General features: G+C 44.0%; 4 protein-coding genes across 6 annotated transcripts; 3 read left to right on the top strand and 1 right to left on the bottom strand.

Annotated features, from left to right (window-relative positions):
• Positions 1-2,313: 2,313 nt before the first annotated feature.
• On the top strand, positions 2,314-2,547 carry RB195_021033 (uncharacterized protein; the record flags this gene model as incomplete). The annotated part of the gene is made up of 1 exon (XM_064189675.1): positions 2,314-2,547. The coding sequence occupies one exon, from the start codon at positions 2,314-2,316 to the stop codon at positions 2,545-2,547; it is 234 nt and encodes a 77-aa protein (XP_064045556.1).
• A 172-nt stretch (positions 2,548-2,719) lies between these two features.
• RB195_021032 (uncharacterized protein) lies at positions 2,720-5,714 on the top strand (the record flags this gene model as incomplete). 2 transcript variants are annotated; one of them, XM_064189674.1, is made up of 7 exons in its annotated part: positions 2,723-2,860; positions 3,345-3,563; positions 4,030-4,159; positions 4,225-4,338; positions 4,404-4,550; positions 5,427-5,535; positions 5,585-5,714. In XM_064189674.1, 7 exons carry the CDS (start codon positions 2,723-2,725, stop codon positions 5,712-5,714), a joined length of 987 nt encoding a protein of 328 aa, XP_064045555.1. The 2 variants fall into 2 exon arrangements, with proteins under 2 accessions (XP_064045554.1, XP_064045555.1); XM_064189673.1 differs by lacking the exon at positions 4,404-4,550 and having other exon boundaries at positions 2,720-2,860; positions 4,225-4,280; positions 5,381-5,509; positions 5,580-5,714.
• A 2,041-nt stretch (positions 5,715-7,755) lies between these two features.
• RB195_021031 (uncharacterized protein) lies at positions 7,756-8,736 on the bottom strand (the record flags this gene model as incomplete). Its single annotated transcript, XM_064189672.1, has 6 exons — positions 7,756-7,851; positions 7,913-8,032; positions 8,139-8,204; positions 8,267-8,372; positions 8,433-8,627; positions 8,717-8,736. The coding sequence occupies 6 exons, from the start codon at positions 8,734-8,736 to the stop codon at positions 7,756-7,758; spliced, it is 603 nt and encodes a 200-aa protein (XP_064045553.1).
• A 2,248-nt stretch (positions 8,737-10,984) lies between these two features.
• RB195_021030 (uncharacterized protein) lies at positions 10,985-12,304 on the top strand (the record flags this gene model as incomplete). 2 transcript variants are annotated; one of them, XM_064189671.1, is made up of 4 exons in its annotated part: positions 10,985-10,987; positions 11,428-11,826; positions 11,946-12,088; positions 12,142-12,304. In XM_064189671.1, the coding sequence occupies 4 exons, from the start codon at positions 10,985-10,987 to the stop codon at positions 12,302-12,304; spliced, it is 708 nt and encodes a 235-aa protein (XP_064045551.1). The 2 variants fall into 2 exon arrangements, with proteins under 2 accessions (XP_064045551.1, XP_064045552.1); XM_064189670.1 differs by lacking the exon at positions 12,142-12,304 and having other exon boundaries at positions 11,428-11,997.
• Between the last annotated feature and the right edge of the window lie 23 nt (positions 12,305-12,327).

Genomic DNA, 12,327 nt, shown 5'->3' with positions numbered 1-12,327 from the left:
GGTGATTCCGTTCATTTCTTCCTAATCGCCGTGAAAAACTGCCCGGAAGATGGGACTAGAACGTTCCGGGGCGCTGTTGTCAGAGACAAAGAGTTGTATTGGTGCGCGCCAGCCTCGAGCACGCGCCGTTTTCTTACGGCGATTAGGAAGAATCGAGCGGAATCAGGCTCTTCTCCAGGATCTACGACCTCGCAAAGGAATTCTCCACCTGAAATACGTACCGAAACGACAGAAAATGAAGCATAATTTTGCAGAGCCTCACAACAGTGAGTAGTAGGCAGTAGATTCTAGCGCCGAGGCTGCTCTGTTTTAATGTGGCCTACCGCGACGCAGCCGCAGAAATAAAGTCTGCATCCTTTCTATGTTTTAGTGACCTGTGCTTATAGGTGGTTTCGCACGGATCATCGTGACACAATTATGGCTGGCTGTCAGCACAAGGCAGAGCTAACATAGATCTCAGTACGCAGACTTTGCTACTTCACTCTAGAGACGGTATACCACGAAATGAAATGTTGAGATCGCTCCATGAATAGATAGGGATGTGGATAAAGTGTAAGTCACTAGTATGGATGCGATAACACTCAATTCACCTTAATTATCCGGAAAAAAATGCGTGGAATATGTCCTCGTCGCACTGGATCCCCCCACGAGACAATTAGCGAATTGCCATGTCTGCGAGCATGCACAAGCGCGGCGCGTTTAAATGAGCGAACAAGTGATCCGCTGTTGACTCTGCCTTTCGTTATGCGCCCCATATTTGAAACGTTGTTAGGTTCCTTATAAAGGCATTTGGTGCGAAAAGACCGTTTTCCATGCCGTTTTTCTAGATAGTTAATTCTAGATAAGTTAGTTACGAATCTGAAGTGGTATGGATTTCAAGTGGAGTATTCGTATACGGGATTGTAGATTATGAAGAGAGAGGAAATCGCGTTCATTTCTTCCTAATTGCCGTAAAAAACAGCCAGGAAGATACGGCGTCGGGCGTTCCGGCGCACTATCTCCTACATGGAGTTCGGTTGGAGCGCACCAGCCTTGTGCACGGGCCGCATCTTCCAGGGCGTGTTGTGTTCGCAGAAAGATATCAAAACCCTCAATTTCGTGAAATGCTCCTTTTGAGCGTGTCGAAAACACAACGGAACAGACGCAACTCTTCTAGGAATTATTCTGGTTGCAAATTGTTAGAAGAAATTTGTACAAGGTCATGCAAAATTAACATGTTTGAATTCCACATTCGAGACTCTTATAAAGAAACACATTTTCGAATGACTCATGGGAAGTACAATGACGTAAATGTTGTTGTATTTGAGTGACGCATTGAAGGGGACCGGCTTAATTCCACAGCTCACGAGAAACTCCCGTAAGCTCTTTTTCCTGTTTTTCATAGTTCTTCATTCTTTACTTTGTAAAATAAATAGTGGATAAGACTACGCAGTCATAGCCAAGTATGCGCTTTCTATTAGTTCTGTCGTCTGTTAAGTCGTTAAGATGCCTCTTAGATTTTAACCGTAACGATTGAATTTGTCGTAACTGTGCATCGTTTTGTAATCGTAAGCATAATGAAGTCGGAAAATCCGCCTTAGAAGAGCGATTACACGAGAAACAGGGCGCACTCGAATTCTTACAAAAGAAATGGTTTGGTGCAGTCTTCAAGATGGCCTGACATCAGAAATAGATATTAAACTAGCGGTTGTTTTCTTAGTGTTTTACGATTGAGAGTTATGTCAACCGTGCACAGTCATACAAAAATACGACTAGTTTAATTTCGGAAAACTAAGATCGTAGAGGTTCACTAAGGTCAAAACGGTTATGCGGTTAACGAGGAGCCACCGACCGAGTCGGAGGTTCTAGTCTGTATTCAAATAATGATGAATGGAAAATGTGGTGGAGACGACGGGATTAGCGCAGAAATGCTGAGATATCTTCTTCCGTCTGCGATTCGTGAGATGACAAAGATAATACGTTCAATATAGATAGACGAAAGGATACCTGACCCGTGGAGACACGCTATCATAATTTCCCTCCACAACAAAGTTATCCGTCACTGACCCCAGGAATTATCGAGGAAGCTCTTTGCTGCCTTTTATGTACAAGGTATTGGAGCGTATTATCTCGGACCGACTCATTAAACATCGTGAAGAAGCAACGCGCGACGAGCAAGCTGGCTTTCGTCCAGGCCGATCTACGATTGACCAGGCATCGTCAGGAGAGTGACCGAAATCTGGCAGCGGTATTCGAAGCCAATGCAATTAGCGTTTCTGGATCTTGAAGCCACGTTCGACTCCCCTCACCGAGGCCGTTTTCTCAACGCTCTCAATGCGGAGAACAGTAGATCAGTGTCCTGTCGATATCATTCTAGGACGCCCCTTGACCGTTCTCGAGTGCGCTGACGATGTTGTTATATTCGTTGAAAGCAGTACGAAACTTCAACATGTTGTCAACCTCGTATCGAAGCTGGCTGCAACCTATGAACTACGTCTACGCCCTGATAAATGCAAGACCTGGAACAGTAATCAGGGTGAAAGGGCAACCGATAGAACTCGTCGATGAGTCCTGTTAGCTGGGCTGTACGCTGAAGAACAACGGCAGCTACGAGAGAGATGTTCAGCAAAGCTGCGCTAAGGCCATTTCTGCATTTAACTCCTTTACGAAATGCCTGTGGTCGACCCCCATCACCAATGAAGTCAAGCTGCGAGTCTACCTATCCGCAATTCGCCCCATCATGATGTACGGATCGGAGACTTGGGCAGCACCACCTACGGTGATGGAGAGGCTTGACTGCACGGAGCTGCTTAGACGGCTACTTGGCTACTTTTGGCCTAGGATATGCCACAACGAAGATCTTTACGCAGAAACTGATGTGGTATACCCGCGGATGGGCGCGGGTGTAGTGTAGCGGTTAGAGGTTCCGCTTCCTGCACGATCGATCGGAGGTTCGAATCCGCCCTAGTGCTCACCAAGCCTTTCATCCCTCCGGGGTCGATAAATTGGCTACCAGACTTGTCTGGGAGGATAAAAACACTGACCTGACACATCGGCTAGCCACCGCAAGTCATTGTATAGGCCAGATACACGTTCGTAAACCTCAAACGATTCTAAATTGAAGTGAACGTGGGGGCGCATCCCAAGCGGATTGATTAACGCCAGAAACTTTATCCTTTTACTTTATACCGGCGGATGACACGTGGAAGATGCCAACATCCTGCACCGCCATCGAAAGTGGCTAAAGTGGTCGCTTCTTTGTTCATATATTAAAGAGACCGGCAGATCGCCTTGTCCAACGAGTTCTGAGGAGTTTGCCGGATTCGAGCTGGAAGAAGCCACCTGGCCGAAAACGGAAGTTTTAGACTGAGGTTGTGAAAGAGGACCTGAGGACACTCGGCATGGATAGGCATTTCAGGCGAGACGTAAGGTTTCTTAGAATATGGAATAGCGATGAATGGATTGATTCTGTGCAAGCTCCCGCAGAAGATCGAGAAGGTTGGGCAGAGCTGTGTCCAAGGACAGCACACTTCGGCGAAGATGCGGGTAATCAAGCGATGACATCAGCTCGCCGATTAAGTCAAGTAAGTCAAGTAAGGTCAAAACAAATTAACTCATCATTCATTAATTCATTTCACTCAAGAACATAGTCCACTTCGCAAACAATTATTAAAAAAAGACATCAGACAAGAATAAGAACGGATAGGCAACCCATCGAGCTTGCGAATGCATTTTGTTATCTGTGCTATATGATAAACAAGAGATAAGCACAGTGTTTACAATTTGTATGCAGTACAGGCCCACTGTATCGTTTAGAAACCGTTAATTTTGAGACTTTATTAAAATAACTTTTCCTCTCGTTTTTTGCACTCTCGTAAATAGAAATGTGTTGCGTTGGAAATCTATCTGGATGTGCATATTCTGGATATCTTCTTTTGTACGTTACATATGCCGGATTCTTATTTTTCTCTGTTTTGCCTGTAAACAAAATGTAGAAATTAACTACAACACTTTTAGGTGGTCATGTGGCAAATTTCTCCTTAAATGCAGGGTATCGCGAAACTGACGTGGTACGAGAACCCAAGGAAAGACGTAGAGTCTGGATTGCAAATTACGGAAACGAGCATGGTCCGCTCAAATCCCCTTGTGGTTCAAGGAAGTAGAGAGGGGAATCTACGAGGTACGTTAGAATGCGTGCCTCTCTATAAGCTCCGATCTCCTCAGTAGCCTATTTATTGCTTTTAGTTGAACAAGCCTGTGAGGAGACCTCATTAAAGGCACCATACCACGAATCTGACGTGGTGAGGGAATCCGAAGGAAAAGCTAGAAATGGAGTTGTAGATTACGGGGTCAAGGATAGTTCCGCTCATCTTTCCTCAATTGAATTAAAACGAGTCTCACGCCGTTTTTTTTATGACGTTTAGGGAGAGATAAGCGGAACCATCCGATCTCGCGTTCTACAACTATCTACCCATCTCCAGCTTTCACCGCTGATTCCCTCACCACGTCGGATTCGTGGTATGCTACCTTTAATCTTCGACACTTTGCTCGTGGACGTGTCCACGAGGCTGGTGCGTTGCAAATAATTTCGAAACAAAGAGCGTCGTCTTCCTCACCGTTTTTTCTTACGACGACTATGTAAAGATGAGCGGAGCGGAGCGGCGCTTGCTCGCGTAATCTATAACCCAAAATCTACTCTTTCCTTAGTGTTTCCGCTTCACATCAGTTTCGTGATACGCTGCCTTTAACACATTGACGAAAAAGTGATTTCTTGAGTATCTGCCGTCAGGGACCATGCATACTTTTGCACCACGAATATCTCACTGCATCGTCGGACAATGTCCCAGCAAACAGATTTTTCCAACTTTTAAAAAGGTAATGCTCCAAATAAAAAATTAATAATATTGAAATGAAACATAGCTGAACAGAAACTTTAGACTTTAGAAAGACATGGGAACTTCTCAAAAGTTATTGAGAAGGGTCACTAGATCACCACTAAATTTTCCACCCAATGATGGATCCTTCTACCGACAACATTGCTGAACTGAATAGGAGTTTTTGACTAGTCACTGATTAAAAGTGAGGAAGAAGAACCTTTCGCGGATGATGAATCTGCTGTTTAAAACTTGATTGCGCCTGTGGACTCAGCTTCATCCGAATTTGATGATGATGCTGAGAGTCACGTCGATGAAAAAGAAATGCAGACTGGAGATATTCTTTTATCAACGATAGAGTTATTTTCGCCATGAAAGACGGCCCCATGTCCAAGGCTGTGAGATGCCTATCGGCTAATTTCTCCTTCTCCTAAATAACCAGTTGCTTAACCTCATAATGATAAAGAGGAACAGGTATGTAGTCTCTGTCCAGTCTTTGTTCTTCTTAACCGTCAGAAGGTGGTTAGGAAGAACAAAGACTGGACAGAGTCGATGGACTCAGACACTCCATAGAGATCGGTGTGTATATGGGAATTTTCCGCTTGTCAAAGCTTTGCTACTACTGGTCCACTGAGCCTGTTCTCGCTGCTCCTGTGGTAAGTAAAATTATGATCAGACACCGGTTGGAGGCGCTGTTTACATGTCTTCATTTTGCCAATGCCACAGTTCAGACAAGGCGAATCGAATCTAGAAAATCCATTGGACCTGGTAATGCTTCCTTCCAGTGTAGCTGACGCTGCAGTTTTGGAACCGATGGACGGCCATTTGGACCAAGATCGAGATCTCTATACTGACAATTGATACACTAGTTGCCGCTGGCCAAATCCTTGCTTGCTACAAGTACTAATTTGTTGGAACGATCAGAAAGAACCCTCCAGCTGTGGAGAGCAAGAAGCTGAAAAAGAGCGAACTGTATCTTCAGCGAAATAACGAAAGTATACTTCTGCTGAAGTGGAAAGACAAACGAGATATCTTCATGCTTTTTAAGAACCATGAAGGATCTCGCAGCCCCATGGAAAACCTCAGGTTATAGAAGACCACAACAAAGCGAAAGGATTTGTAGATCTCAGTGATCAGATGATCGCCTAAGGTCCATTTGTCAAGAAGACTGCCAAAAGGTACACGAGATCGCTTTTCCATCTTGTGACGCAGACTGGGCTGGTCAACTCTTAGATTCTTTACTGCCAGAATGGCAGAACACAATTGAATATTTCAAGATTGAAGTAGCTAGAAAGCTGATGAGCTTAGATGAAAACCAGTCGGATACTCAGGCAAAGAGACGTCAGTTGATTGAAAGAGGAGATCTCGGGAGCAATCAACGAAAACAATAGCGAAGCTGCTATCGCAAGCTGACTGATTAACATGGACGTCATAATACAAAAACTGTTGCCAATGAGACCAGAAGTTAGTGCAGTGTCTGTCAAAGCTTCATCTGCTTGGACTGCTTCCAAACGAGCTGTAAATCTTGTTCTAGTCCATAAGTTTTGTTATTCTGTTATATTTTCTGCTATGCATGAAGATATGAATAAAACAGTAAATAAATAAGATCTGTATGGACCTGTCAGTTGTAGATACTAACGAATTTACTAATCAATATTATAACATTAAATATTTGCAACTACTCATAAAGTATTTTTTTATGATGCAGTTCCCCAAAATCTTCGGAGATTTCCCGATTTCGTACCTTGTCGGTAACGTGTTAAGGCGGTAAAACGTAACGAAGCATTTTCAAGAAACCGGTAAACAATTCTACTATAACTAAAAATTTAGCAGTTTGAAACTTTTCTGGATAGCAAAGACAAGCATATTTTTGATCTGCTGCGCTTGTTCATCACAACATCATTCCGAGAACTCTGTCGGATTCATGCTGGAAAACCTGGCCACAAACGATGTTCTGAACTGATTAAGAAGATCTGAGAACGCTTGTCCTCGATAGGCACATCGGGATTTCAAGATTTGCAGAATACCAAACAGACGAATTGATTTATTCTCTGCGAGATCTTGCTCAAGATGGAAATTCGGTGGGGCTGTATCTGATGAACACCTCGTCGAAGATACGCACAACTGCATCAGGCAATGATATCAGCGTCGATGAAGTCAACTAAGTCACTAGATCAATGTCACCAACATGCAATGGTAAGTTCCCATTTATATTGTTGACAACTGGACAACTGGAGTTACGAGCATTCCAAGCGTATGGAGTGAGAGTGCACACAGTAACTTTCTAGTTTTCTCCTCGGGTTCAACCTCTCCATTATATTTGTGTTGCGATGTATCTTTTTTTTTCCAAAGAAGGCATTGTATAATAATAACTAGCGACGAAATAACACACATATGACGCTACATCTCGACGTGCAGGGGACGGGATAGGGGCCAAAAAGATCTTTTTAAACTTATTAGTTGTCAAACATTTCGAGTGTCACTCGAATTATAGTTATTCATTTTCCAGTCTTTGTGCGAGCGAAAATTGCCCAATAGTAAGCAAAATGATAATCTCACAATTTTTAGTTTGATTTAAGCAGCCTACCTCGAAATCGACAACGTCTGCGAGAATACGCTACGCGTCTGCTAGGGGACAATCAAAGGACCGCCAAAGCTTCCTTTTCCACTCGCTGCCTTATTTGGAGCTCCATAGGGGAAGGTGTCGCATCATATTCTTGATGACTAGGGAGAAATTAGCATGGCTGCGCTCATACTCACGAGCTACACTCTTGTCAATTCGCGGAGAGATACTAGCACTCAATTTCATGGTAGGTTGCATTTAACGGGAACAAATTGTTACAGTTGCGACTGCTCCCGCTTTTTATTCTTCATGCAGAAATAAGTTCATTTACACAGCTCTTCATTCGAGTATTACACTAATCTTTGTGTACATCCGGAGGAGAGGGCTCTGACTGGCTGAATAATGGAAAATATCCTTCGACATACGAGACGATTCCTGAAACCCTATTTTTAAACTGCCATACTCCTCAAGGCGAAATCAGTTCTCACTCACACACCAGTTTACTTCTTGGACGGATATTGTCAGGGATTTTAAGATTCTCTACAACCAATTTGAGACGCCTTCCCGTGTATTCGATAAAGTCACGAGGCCAGTCATCCGATGAAATTAGATATAGCTTAAAGTCGCATTTCTTAGCTGTCACACTGATGTCACCTCTTTCCACAGCTTTCACTGCGATTCAGAGCTTAACATGAAAAGGGATTTTTTTCCTGCTTACTAACAGTTAGATCAGCATGCTCCCCAGGCTTCAAAATTCCATGGGCTTGTGATAATCGCATCAATTTTTCCTGGAAATGAGGGGTGAAACTAGTTCAGTTAAATGGACTTCCGATATAAGAACATATCAAACCTTCGTTTTTATACACCACGCCACTGTGAAAGGATCTCTGTTAGTAATTGTAAAATCTCCATAGCATGGTTTTTTGTAAGCATTAGGGGAGTTAAAGATGAGCCATCTAAGAATTATTGATCTTCAGAATTTCACAATACTTTCTGAAACATACTAGGAGTCATACCTAGGAGTGCACAAAATTTCGTCGTCCGGTGTTTCTCCAACAACGCGATTTTTGATTAGATCCTGGTAGGTTTCGATAACCGGCGGTATGCTGGAAGAGACATCCCCGTCTTTCCCAGGCATCCGTTGAATTGCACCATTTTCTACCGGTGTCGTTCCTATCCTTTGTTCCTTTCCAGTTGCTGCCGAGATACTACTAAGAGGATTTATTAGCTACAAAATCTTAGGGTGCCCGCAGAGTTCACAGCCGCGAAGGCAGCCTAAATTGTTGATGTTTCACAGTACCTTTTCTCCTGTTCTTGCATTTCGAGAGCGCCTCTCAGAACTGAACGGATGTTCTAAATGAGATTTACCTCTAATCTGGTAAACACCCAATCGAAATTCATAGACAACGAAGATCAAGGATCCAGTTATCTCATCTCCGCAAAAGAGAGTTAGTTGCATTCTCAAACGTTTCATTGTTGAATAAGGTGCGAACTGCACAGAAACCACAATTACTTTGCTACTAGTCTTGCATGTTAAAACCGCTTGGATACGTTTGAAATTGCGAATTTGTTTTCATTTATATATATATATATATATATATATATATATATATATATATATATATATATATATATATATATATATATATATATGAGCGCCCGGCTAAAGCCGGACTTCAGACTTTCTGTGGTGTTTGCTTCGCTCGCCTTCACTGATCAACGAAAATTAACATTAGTGTCATTAGTTCTATGAAATTGGACTTGTGCATCTTCAACAATCTTTCTTCTTTTTTTTTATGGTGTAACTAAAAGCGAAAGATTTCATAGTCTTCTTTCTAAACGTTTCAGTTCTACATTTAGAAAACATTCGAACTTCAGCTTCAAACACTCCTTATCAATACATTATGGACAAAATTTAAAAGTGTCACGCAAAATATGGGTTTTCCTCCTGTTTTCCACAAACAGTTATCAAAGAGTGATGTTTTGGCATAAAATGACGTGAACGACATCATCCTATTGATAAAGATAACGTTCACGCCAGATCACTTAAACATCTTGCTACTATTTAAGCAGCCGTTTGAATGTGTGTTTCCACTTTCTGAGAACGGCATGCTACAAACTTGAGGCGAGCGAAGAAGGTACGCGGAGGAGTCACAAAAGGTGAAAAGCAAAGTGCGCAGTGGTCACTGCTATGAAACGGCTGCAGCCATCTATCTTTTGCGTCATGCACACGAAGTTATTGCGCACCAATCCGACGCCGCGAGACCCGTCGCAGCCCATTTTATAGCTATTCGGCGCCGGAGCACCAATCCGACGCCAGTGGACCCGTCGCGACACGGACTAAGCTCGTTATTATATATCATGATATATATATATATATCACGATATATATATATATATCATGATATATATATATATATCATGATCATGATATATAATAACGGGCTTATTCTATCACGTGTGTGTGTGTGTTTGTTTGTCTGTGTGTCACGAAATTCGAAAAAGGGGGTGCGACGGGTCCACCCGGCGTCAGATAGCTATAAAATGAGTTGCTACGGGTCCCGCGACATCGGATTGGTGCGCCGGCGCCAGATACCTAAAGAAGGGGGTGCGACGGGTCCACCGGCGCCAGATACCTATAGAAGGGGGTGCGACGGGTCCGCCGGCGCCAGATAGCCATAATATGGGGTGGGACGGGTCCACCGGCACCAAACACCTATTGAAGGAGGTGCAGCGGGTCCACCGGCGCCAGATAGCCATAATATGGGGTGCAATGGGTCCACTGGTGCCAGACCCCTATAAAAGGGGATGCGACGGGTCCCACGACGTCGGATTGGTGCGCCGGCGCCAGAGAGCTAGAAAATGGGGTGCGACGGGTCCCACGGCGTCGTTGGTGCGCCGGCGCCAGATAGGTATAAGGTGGGGTGAGGCGGGTCCCGCGGAATCGAAGTGGTGCGCAATAACTTCGCGTGCATGTCGCAAAAGATAAATGGTTAAAGCCGTTTCATAGCCGTGGCCATTGCGCGCGTTGCTTTTCACCTTCATGACTCCTCCGCGTATCTATTTCTTTCTTCGTTCGTCTCAAGTTGGTAGCATGCCGTTCTTAGAAAGTGAAAATGCGCATGAAAACGGCTGCTTAAATAGTAGCAAGATGCTTATGTGATCTGACGTGGAACGTTATCTTTATCAGTATTAAGAAATGTCGATGTCTTTCACTTCATTTTATGTTAAAACATCATTCTGTGATAACTATTGGGGGAAATCAGGAGGAATATCCATACTTCGAGTAATGCTTTCAAATTGCATCTATATTATTCTGGCATCAAAGGAGTATTTGTAGCTGATGGTAGAATATTCTCCAAATGTAGAATTGACGCATTTGGTAGGAAAACTCCGTAATCTTTAGTTCGTAATTTATAATATAAAGAAGAGAAGGAAAGTGTTGTTATAAAAACGCAAATCAGATTTTACAAAAAACACCACTACTATCAACTTTCATTGATAAGTGAAGGGGAGCGAAGCTAAAACCAGCGAAAGTCTGAAGTCCGGCTTTAGCCGGACATTTAGAATGGTATGTATATATGTATATATATATTGACTGCAGATTATCCGGGAAGTGATCACGATTACCTGAAGTATGATAAGCTCAGATTCATCCTAACGACACTAGCGGCATTCCGTCACGACACTTCTCCAAATTCTTTTCTAACCCTACTCAGCCTTCTGCGAAAAAACAGAGAAAAAGAAACTGTACGACTTAGTAAATTCCACTGTATTCGCGCACCACGGATCTCCCTCAGTAGAGGAATAACAGCCGGTTAGTCGCGAGGCTACGTGACGCGTCCTCGGGGCGGATAGGGGGCTAATCGCGGACCAAAAGCGACCGTGTGGCAATGGACAACATTGACGAGGAATATGACCGGCTCGTTGAACACCTTCACGATCGCGCGAAGGCTGAGAGTTTTAAAACCATCAAGAGACACTTGTCCCTCGAAACCCTTTAGCTGATAGGCCAGCGTGGAGCAGCACGAGCAGCAGGGAACCAAGAAGCAAGAAGCGTGGAGCAGCACGAGCAGCAGGGAACTGTCCGAGCTCGCAAGGCTTTGCAGGGAGGCGATAAAGGAAGACCTTAAAGAGAGAAGAGCAGAAGTGCTGGCTGAAGTTGCAGAGGTGGGGAAAGGCATCCGCTATGCCCGTCGAGACTTCGCCAGTCGCAAGACAAGGATGATTGCTCTCCAGAACCTGAAGGGAACAACCACTGCATCGAGAAGGGGGATGGAGAAAATCATCTACGACTTCTACTCTGATGTGTTCGACAGCCATGCCCACTTGCCTCCTCACCATCTGAGGGAAGACGGACAAGTCATTCCAGAGGTTCTCCCGTCCGAAATACGACATGCTATCATGTCGGTAAGAAATCGTACGGCACTCGGGCGCGACAGATTAAGACCAGAACACCTGAAGAACCTTCCGCCAGTACTCATCAACACCCTGGAGAGGCTCTTTACACGTTACCTGTCGGAATGCAGGTTCCTAAACAGTGGAAGACCAGCAAGACCGTGCTGTTGTACAAGAAGGTAGATCCACATGACATCGGCAACTATCGCCCAATCTGCTTACTGTCCGTCATCTACAAGCTCTTTACAGGAGTGATCTTTAATAGGATTGAAAAGTCTTGGATGAAGAACAGCCATGCGACCAAGCAGGGCTTCGAAAAGGATTCAGCACGATTGATCAGATTCACACTGCTTCGAAACTCATCGAGGTATTACGAGAGTACAAGATGCCGCTCTGTCTCACCTTCATCGACTTGAAGAAGGCCTTCGACTCAGTTAAGACGGAAGCGGTCGTGGAAGCCTTGGACAACCAAGGCGTCCCTACTCAGTAGATAAAGGTACTTCGAGAGTTGTA

This window comes from Necator americanus, chromosome II, assembly GCF_031761385.1.
Source record: "Necator americanus strain Aroian chromosome II, whole genome shotgun sequence".
Classification (NCBI taxonomy): Eukaryota; Metazoa; Nematoda; class Chromadorea; order Rhabditida; family Ancylostomatidae; genus Necator; species Necator americanus.
Note: the sequence above shows the minus strand (reverse complement) of the source record. Positions and strands in the feature narration are given on the sequence as shown.